Source organism: Thamnophis elegans, chromosome 6, assembly GCF_009769535.1.
Source record: "Thamnophis elegans isolate rThaEle1 chromosome 6, rThaEle1.pri, whole genome shotgun sequence".
In the NCBI taxonomy this organism is placed as follows: Eukaryota; Metazoa; Chordata; class Lepidosauria; order Squamata; family Colubridae; genus Thamnophis; species Thamnophis elegans.
In genome coordinates this window covers 9,063,295-9,073,294 of record NC_045546.1, presented here as the reverse complement: position 1 = coordinate 9,073,294, position 10,000 = coordinate 9,063,295, and the positions used below count along the sequence as shown (strand labels likewise).

Here is a 10,000-nt window from a genome sequence, read left to right as displayed (position 1 = left end):
GATGCAGTCTGTTGTGCCTTAAAATGGCTTCTTCTGTACTGTCTTAAAATGGATTCTACTGTACAGCACAGTGGAGTTGCCATGGTAACGGCATCATAGTACTCCATAAGGGGGCTCTCTCTGGTAAGTGGGGAAATGCAACGTTAGAAATTACGTTTCTTGGGGCACAGGCAAAACATTTTTAACTTATTTAATTGTCGCCAAAATCAGGACTCGGGGAGAAGTTGCTCTTGCCATCACCTCTTCAGGAATTGCGGCGACATTCATGGAAGGAGGGAGGACAGCCCATTCCTCACGTTGCCACTTGACATCGCCATTCCTGTCTAATACAGGATTGGGATAAATAAATACCCAGGCAACACCAGCTTATTTTTTGGAGTATAAGACGCACCTTTTTCCCTCAAAAAAGAGGCTGAAAATCTGGGTGCATTTTATACACTGAATACAGCATTTTTTGCCTTCAAAAGCCCCACCCCTTCACCAAAATGGCCGTGCATAGCCTTTAGGAGACTTTCAGAGTGCTCCTGAGGGCTGGGGAGGGCAAAAATCAGCCCATTTTGTCTCAGTTTTGCCCCACCCCACTCCGCAGAAACACTGTATAAATGTCCTAAAGGCTATGCATGCCCTTTTTTGACAAAAAACAGGCTGTTTTTTGCTCGTCCCCCCCCCCCCCTGGAGCACTCTACAAGCCTTCTAAAGGCTATTCATGCCCTTTTTTTTTTGAAAAAAAAAAGAGGACCATTTTCGTGAAAAAAATGGGCCGTTTTTGGGACGTCTGCAGAGTGCAAAAACTTTTTTTTTGTAATTTGCCTCTTCAAAATCTTGCTGCTTGGTCTTATACTCCGGTGTGTCTTATACTCTGAAAAATACGGTAGTTCAACAAATAAAAAACATAATCAAATGCTATTTTCTTACGACACTGTTCTCACAAGTATCTGAACCTCAGGTTGTGTCTCTTTTAGGACGCATCCCCTAGAAGTCCTCTTTTCTGGTCACCTTTAGCTGGATATCCTGGAGTGAGAGGATCTCCAGCACCATCCAGAAGGAGGACATTGCCACGTTGGGCTCCGCCTCCTGGCAGATTCCAGCCATCTGGGTAAGGCTGAACTCCGGGAGCACAAGAATCAGCAGGGTCTGAGTATAAAATGATGCCTTTGGCCCCAGCCAGGTAAGCATTCTTAACCTAGGGATAAACAGGATTGGCGAACTACAGTATATGATTGTATTCACATAGCTAAAAAAATTCCCCCATAGCTTGACCAATAGAATAGCAATAGCACTTATATACCGCTTTACAGTGCTTTACAGCCCTCTCTAAGCAGTTTACAGAGTCAGCCTATTGCCCCCAATAATCTCGGTCCTCATTTTACCCACCTCGGAAGGATGGAAGGCTGAGTCAACCTTTGAGCCTGGTAAGATTCGAACTGCCAAACTGCAGGCAGCCAGCGGGCAGCAGAATTAGCCTGCAGTACTGCACTCTAACCGCTGCACCATTGCAGCTCTTATGTTATACAATAGAACAGAATAACAGAGTTGTAAGGGACCTTGGAGGTCTTCTAATCCAACCCTCTACTCCGGCAGGAAACCCTCTACCCTTGTGGACAAATGGTTGTCTAATCTCTTCCTAAAAACTAATAGTGTTGGGGCATTCACAACTTCTAGAGGCAAGTTGTTCCACTGATTAATTGTTCTAACTGTCAGGAAATTTCTCCTCAGTTCTAAGTTGCTTCTCTCCTTGATTAGTTTCCACCCATAGATTCTTGTTCTACCCTCAGATGCCATGGAGAATAGTTTGACTCCCTCTTCTTTGTGGCAACCCCTGAGATATTGGAACACTGCTATCATGTCACCTCTAATCCAGGGGTGGATTGCTGCTGGTGTTACTGCCAGTTTGCTTCATGCGCACACTGTTCACTTTGCGCATGTGTTGCTCGCTTTGCTTGCCCGTGTGCCCACTGTACATTGCTTGCCCACGCGCAGTTGCCTGTAAATTATTCTGCGCATGGGCAGAACATTTTAAAAAATGACTAAAAACCTTGCTGGCAATGATATGGGCGACCGGGGAACCAATTCAGGGGCGTGGCCAGCCTGTCATCCCTACCGGTTTGGCGACCCAGTCACAATTTCCACCACTGGTTCACCCGAAACGGTGCAAACCGGTAGCAACCCATCTCTTCTCTAGTCCTTCTTTTCTTTTCTTTTTTTAAATACATTTTTATTTTCAAAACAAACATACGAATCCTCCTTTTTTACATACTGTAGATAGTGTATCAGTTGGTTACAAAAGGCTTTTGTGCATCTCTTCCACCATCATCAAATATAATTCATATTAACTCTAATATCTTAACTCGGATATTTATTATATTACCATCATCATACCTCCCCTTTCTTTGACTATGATTATTTAAACGTCCTTCATCATAAAATATACCAAGATTTAATACATAACCACATACTGGCGTTTCATTTACTTATTTATAAAATCCTCCATTAACATTAAATCCTCATATCCTATTCTAGCTAAACATCCATAATATTTAATACCAAAATTTTCTAATCCTCCTTTCCAAATCCCTGTTTACCATTTACATCCAATTCCCTTATATGATACCCATACGTGTATATAATTTATTATCATTATCCTTTCTTTATCTAGTCCTTATTTTCATTAGACTAGACTTAACTAATTCTTGCAACTGTTTTTCATATGTGTTAGCCTCCCGTCCCCTAATTGTTTTTCGGTTTCTCATAAGCATTCCCCTGAAAAAGCAAAGCTGATACCCTCTTACCTTATTTCCTCTGAAGATCTTCCCATATCTGACAATGACAATTTTCCCGGAACAATTAATTCCCATCTCTCGCTCTAATCTGTGGAAATCCTCTATCCTGCCATAGTTCACATACACCAAATCTCCCTGGAATACAAACGGTGTGTTAACAACGCATATAGATGACATGGGGAAGTTGCAAAGCGCACCCACTCAGCTGTGCTTTCTCTTTGTTCGTCCGTTTCAAACATCAGTACAAGTTTGTACATTTTAGCAATTACACATTCATCATTTGAACACAATTCCATTACAAAATTTGCCCTTGCAACATTCAAAACCGCAAATCCCTCTTGCCTGTCTTAAAACTTTCTAACAACTGCAAGTAAGAAAAACATTGTTAACTCTATCCCTCTGCCGCTCAGAAACTATAACAATAGCAATAGCAGTTAGACTTATTTACCGCTTCATAGGGCTTTCAGCCCTCTCTAAGCTGTTTACAGAGTCAGCATATTGCCCCCAACAACAACCCGGGTCCTCATTTTACCCACCTCGGAAGGATGGAAGGCTGAGTCAACCCTGAGCCGGTGAGATTTGAACAGCCGAACTGCAGAACTACAGTCAGCTGAAGTAGCCTGCAGTGCTGCATTTAACCACTGAGCCACCTCGGCTCTAAGTAGTAACTAAGTAATAAACTAAGTAGTAGTAACTAAGTAGTGCTGAGCTTGGTTAATCTTGAATAGGAGACCATCTAGAGTCTCCGTGCTGAACCTGGTTAATACTTGAATGAGACAGTAAAAGTCCATGATGGGAGCCTGTCACATTTGTGCTGGAAGTGGCAGGCAGAGCTACTGTATCTCTCCGGACACGTGAGCTGTCGCCCATTGCTCCTCCATGTTCTGGTGTGCTGGCCAGCTGGTCTTCGTGCGCACAGAAGCACTGGAAACCAGAGGTGCAGATGCCCAGGGCGCATGAGCATACTGGGCAGTTGCTTTTCTGGTTTCTGGCATGCACGTATGCATAGGCCAGCTGGCCTTCACACACACACTTGTGCCAGAAACCGGAAGACCAGGCCAGTATGCATGTGTGTGCCGGAAGCTGGAGGAGCACACCAGGCGGCTGTTCTTATGGTTTCCGGCATGTGCACAGGTATGTACATGTGCACTCCCGTTTCGGCACTCGGTGCCAAAAAGGTTCACCAACACTGGTATAAAGGGTCTCTCGTCCCAGATTAACTAGGCTCGGCACTGTTTAATTGTTGGATTCTGTTAAACCATTCCCCAAATCCAATCTAAACAGACTGTGTGTGTGTGTCTATGTGTCAAATTTAATCACTAGGAATTGCTTCTGGGTGGTAGCTGTGTTGGGTTGATGCCATAGAGGCATAGAACTAAAGGGTCTACAGATTTCTTACCTGCCTCCTCTACCTGTTGGGTTGTTTCTAGTAAGATTAAAATCTTAAAGATTAAGATCTTCATTTTAATTTGATTTAATTATCTGAAGTAGGACAAGCACCAGTTTGGTTGAGTGTGAAGTCACCAGGAGGCTAGACACCAGGAGACTGGGAGTTCTAGTCTCACCTTAGCCATGAAAGCCAGCTGGGTGAACGTTGGGCCAGCCACCAGGAGACAGTGAGTTCTAGTCTCACTTTAAGTATGAAAACCATCTGGGTGAACGTTGGGCCAGCCACCAGGAGACAGTGAGTTCTAGTCTCACTTTAGGTATGAAAGCCAGCTGGATGTATGTTGGGCCGACCACCAGGAGACAGTGAGTTCTAGTCTCACTTTAGGTATGAAAGCCAGCTGGGTGAATGTTGGGCCAGTCACCAGGAGACAGTGAGTTCTAGTCTCACTTTAAGTATGAAAGCCAGCTGGGTGAATGTTGGGCCAGTCACCAGGAGACAGTGAGTTCTAGTCTCACTTTAGGTATGAAAGCCAGCTGGGTGAATGTTGGGCCAGTCACCAGGAGACAGTGAGTTCTAGTCTCACTTTAGGTATGAAAGCCAGCTGGATGTACGTTGGGCCGACCACCAGGAGAGAGTGAATTCTAGTCTCACTTTAGGTATGAAAGCCAGCTGGGTGAACGTTGGGCCAGTCACCAGGAGACAGTGAGTTCTAGTCTCACTTTAGGTATGAAAGCCAGCTGGATGAACGTTGGGCCAGTCACCAGGAGACAGTGAGTTCTAGTCTCACTTTAGGTATGAAAGCCAGCTGGATGAACGTTGGGCCAGTCACCAGGAGACAGTGAGTTCTAGTCTCACTTTAAGTATGAAAGCCAGCTGGGTGAACGTTGGGCCAGCCACCAGGAGACAGTGAGTTCTAGTCTCACTTTAGGTATGAAAGCCAGCTGGATGCACGTTGGGCCAGCCACCAGGAGACAGTGAGTTCTAGTCTCACTTTAGGTATGAAAGCCAGCTGGGTGAACGTTGGGCCAGCCACCAGGAGACAGTGAGTTCTAGTCTCACTTTAAGTATGAAAGCCAGCTGGGTGAACGTTGGGCCAGCCACCAGGAGACAGTGAGTTCTAGTCTCACTTTAGGTATGAAAGCCAGCTGGATGCACGTTGGGCCAGCCACCAGGAGACAGTGAGTTCTAGTCTCACTTTAGGTATGAAAGCCAGCTGGGTGAATGTTGGGCCAGCCACCAGGAGACAGTGAGTTCTAGTCTCACTTTAGGTATGAAAGCCAGCTGGGTTAATGTTGGGCCAGCCACCAGGAGAGAGTGAGTTCTAGTCTCACTTTAGGTATGAAAGCCAGCTGGGTGAACGTTGGGCCAGCCACCAGGAGACAGTGAGTTCTAGTCTCACTTTAAGTATGAAAGCCAGCTGGGTGAATGTTGGGACTGCCACCAGGAGACAGTGAGTTCTAGTCTCACTTTAGGTATGAAAGCCAGCTGGGTGAACGTTGGGCCAATCACTAGAAGGCCTTCTGTTTAAAGGGGGTTCTTCACAGCTTAAGGATGCCAGATCCAATTCCCGCCCAGCCTTCTTCTCTGTTAGCTCAGATAGAGCAGTTACATTTTCCTATATCTTAGAACCCAAAGGTACTTTTTTCCAAAAGGCACGTGGACTTTCTTGTATTTTTTTTTAAGTTTCCTTTCATCCAAGAAGCTTCTTTAGTTCTAAGGTTTTCCTTAGATAAGAAGTGAAAACATTTTCAAAGAAATAATCTGGAAAGTACAGTTGCCTTTTGGGGAAAAAAAACCCACCTTTGGGACATCTAAGATCTGAATGATTGAGAATCTCCACAGGCATATAGCTTAGAACCTTGCAGATGTAAAGGCAGCCCCGATGCCGTTTAAGCCTTACCTCTGGCTCACCCTGGGCCGAGAAAGCACTATAGGGTGGGACAATGTCTTCAACGGTCTCATATCCTGCAGGAACAGGCTCAGAGAGTGATGAGTTGAAAATCTATATAGTAAAGAAGGCACAAGAGGGGGGAAATGGCATATAAAAGCAACATCTGATTCATCCAACGTGGGTGTGGGCAAAAGTTTAGAATGGAATGGAGTGGAGTGGAGCGGAACAGAATGGAGCAGAATGGAGCGGAATGGGATGGAATAGAATGGAGTGGAGTGAAACAGAATGGAGTGGAGTGGAACAGAATGGAGTGGAGTGGAACAGAATGGAGCAGAACGGAGCAGAATGGGATGGAATAGAATGGAATGGAGTGAAGTGGAACGGAATGAAACAGAGTGGAATAGAACGGAGCAGAACGGAGTGGAATGGGATGGAATAGAATGGAGTGGAGTGGTGTGGAATGGAATGGAAAAGAGTGAAGCAGAACAGAACAGAGCAGAACAGAACAGAGCAGAATGGGATGGGATGGGATAGAATGTAATGGAGTGAAGTGGAGCGGAGAGAGTGGACTGGAATAGAAGTTAACAGAAAAGAACAGAAGGGAACAGAAAGGAACAAAACAGAATAGAATAATAACTTTATTGTCACTTTGAATCAGTGGTGGGATTCAGCCAGTTCGTACCACTTCGGGAGAACCGGTTGTAAACTTTCTGAGCAGTTTGGTGAACTGGTTGTTGGAAGAATTCATTAGGGCAGAGAACCGTTTGTTAAATTATTTGAATCCCACCACTGCTTTGAATGTACAATAATTGGCATACATTAAAGTGAAATTTTGTTGTATACAGCTCTCAAAGGTTCACCATCTCCAATATAAACTACATAATAGAATAAATAAATAAATACAGATTTATAGAGGGAGGGAGTGATGGAGGGGGTTGAGGGAGGAGTGGAGATTCATTTAAGAAACGGGCCCATCAAAATGAAGCCAATTTAGCTAAACCCTCAAAACAATGGCTGTGTTTGCTTAGCATATAATGCCCAATGAATCTCTGTGTTGGCTTTGTGTAATTATTAAGGCAAGGGTCTCAAAATGTAGCCCTTTTAAGACTCATGGACTTCAACCCCCAGAATTCCTCAGCCAGCATGGCAGGTTGAGGGATTCTGGGAGTTGAACTCCACGAGTCTTAAAGTGGCCAAATTCATTCTTTTCTAGAAGCCAAGGTGTGAGGACAAGATCATGAACTTTTAACTGGGTGGAATTCTGATGTCATTTCCAGAATTGGGATTAACACAAATGTGCTAAGATATCTGCTTTATTAAATTGGAACTTTAAGGATCATTTTGCCTTGGACTCTGATTTAATTCTACATGATACTTGGAACGCTGACAACAGATTTATTAGGCATGTCCTATTGGCACCATCAGGTTAAAATCCGACTCTAAAGTCCTGCGGTTTTCCCCACCCAAATTAAAAGCAAATGTTCTCTCCCCCTTTCTTCATGTCCATCACATGGTCCAATAAGGTCACAATCCAAACTTCAGTTGGTTCCAGTCCATGCCTTCCCAGCACCTGGTGAGTGTCCTTAGTTCCCATAAGAAAAAAAAATATTTTGACTACAAGTCCCCAGCTATCTCTATTCTCCCCTTCCATTCCAACAGTTTCAACTATCTCGGCCGTGGCAGCCCTGAAGATGCTGAAAAATGGCTTCAGGCTTGACATCTGCAATCACCTGAATACAATCTGGGCACTTGGTAACTGGCTCCCATTTACAATGTTTGCAGCATCCTTCAGTCACATGATCACGACCAGCCAGCTTTTGAAGAGCAAAGTCAATGGGGGAAGGCAGGTTCATTTAAGAACCATGTGATTTACCATATTTTTCAGAGTATAAGATGCTCCGAAGTGTAAGACTTCGGAGCTTTTGGGGAGGAAAACAAGAAAAAAAAATTCTACCTCTGCTTGCCTCCCAGCAATTTGCCTCCTTGGATCAAATAGCAAACAGCCCGTTTCAGTTTCAGCACAGCCTAATTAGCACAAGCAGTTGATGGTCGGGCCTCCCGACAATCAGCTGTTTCAGGCTGCAGGCATTACTGTAGCATATTGCCACCTCCGTGCGCCCCATTTTCGGGCTCTGCATCCCGTTTTCAGCCTCCACACAGCCCAAAGGAATGGGCGGAAAGTGGGGCCCAAGGAGGCCGAAAACGGAGCATGTGGAGGCCAAAATGGGGGCACAGGCGCGGCAATAGATGATGGCAATCCCTGCAGCCTGAAACATCTGCTGGTCGGGAAGCCGATCCCACCAACAATCAGCTGCTTGTGCTAATCAGGCTGTGCTGTAGCTGAAACAGGCTGTTTGCTGCAAAGAGGCAAATTGCTGGGAGCCAGAGGCCAAAGGGTGGGAGCCGGCGGGTGGGCAGGGCTACATTCGTTGTATAAGACGCACCCAAATTTTCAACCTCCTTTAGGGGGGGAAGTGCATCTTATACTTTGAAAAATACAGTACTTAAAAACTGCACGACACATTTAATGTCCATGGCGATTCACTCAACGGCCACAATAAAAACGGTTGCAAAGTTGGATTCTGGTCATGTGATCCTGCATTTAATGACCACATCACTTAGCAATGGAAATCTCCATTATGGTTCATAAGCCGAGGAACGCCCCTATACAACCCCATATTAGCCTAATGCATCTGGTTGTGAAAATTACTTTCTATACATAATCCAGCCCCCCCCCCTCCTTTACCTCTTGGCCACGCTCATCAATGAGCGAGATATAATTAGGATTCGTCTTGTTGGGGTAGGAAAGCAGAACATCGTAAGGAGCCATTTGGACCGAGTCTAAGCCAAATGCTTTCCAGTTGGCTTGTATCTGTTCAGCTAGGCGTAGATTCTCCTGTGTACCAGCCAAGTGAGGCTGCTGGGTGAAATTGCTAGAAGAAAGAAGATGGCATTATTGACCCGACAGTAGAAAAAACAGAGGTGGGTTCCAACCGGTTCGACAGAATAGGTAGTAACTCGGCCAGCCACGCCCCTGGTGCCATCTTGATTTTTAGTTCTGCGCATGCGCAGAACAATCTTTATTGCAAAAAATGTATTTTTTCCCTTTTCTAATGTGCACATGCACGGAACTTTTTAGGTGCAAATGCGCATGCACGAGGAGCTTATGTTTGGTGTGCACACACACACACACACACAAAATTGTGCACAGAACCGGCAGCAATTTCAGCAGCAATCCACCCCTGTAGAAAACATACTTTTCTTTATATCTGGGTAGATGGTTATACTTCTTTTTTTTAACTTACAATACAATACAATACAATAGCAGAGTTGGAAGGGACCTTGGAGGTCTTCTAGTCCAACCCCCTGCCTAGGCAGGAAACTCTATACCGTTTCAGACAAATGGCTATCCAGCATCTTCTTAAAGATTAGCTGAGAACTTTTACACAACATCCCATCTTGAACGTGTAACTCTGGGCAGTCAACCATACAAGTAGTTCTCGACTTACGACCACAATTGAGCCCAAAATACATGTGGTTAAGCGAGGCATTTCGGAGTATAAGACGCACCTTTTTCCCCACTAAAAGACGGTGAAAATTTCGGTGCATCTTATACACCGAATGTAGCCCCACCTGCCTACTGGCCCCACCCTTTGGCCACTGCCTCCCAGCAATTTACCTCCTTGCAGCAAATGGGGAAAATGGGGCTTGCAGAGGCTGCAATAAGCTATGGCAATCCCTGCAGCCGGAAACAGCTGATGATCGGGAGGCCCCTGCTGAAATTGAAAGTGAAACTTGCTGTTTGCTGCACAGGCAAATTGCTGGGAGGCAGAGGCAGATTTTTTTTTCTTGTGCTAATCAGGCTGTTTACTGTTTGCTGCAAGGAGGTAAGTCAATAACTATAAATGCCTATAGAATGTTCAAATTATTAGACTTATT

At 44.9% G+C, this 10,000-nt stretch overlaps 1 protein-coding gene across 1 annotated transcript in view; it reads right to left on the bottom strand.

The window, feature by feature from the left end:
- Positions 1 to 10,000, bottom strand: part of LOC116510355 (putative N-acetylated-alpha-linked acidic dipeptidase) — a 42,015-nt gene that overhangs the window by 28,368 nt on the left and 3,647 nt on the right. Inside the window, exons 3-6 of the mRNA XM_032219873.1 lie at positions 8,808 to 8,994; positions 6,071 to 6,172; positions 2,790 to 2,915; positions 997 to 1,183 (exon numbers count right to left, since the gene is read on the bottom strand). Coding sequence (XP_032075764.1) covers positions 997 to 1,183; positions 2,790 to 2,915; positions 6,071 to 6,172; positions 8,808 to 8,994 — 602 coding nt within the window. The remainder of the gene's footprint in view (positions 1 to 996; positions 1,184 to 2,789; positions 2,916 to 6,070; positions 6,173 to 8,807; positions 8,995 to 10,000) is intronic.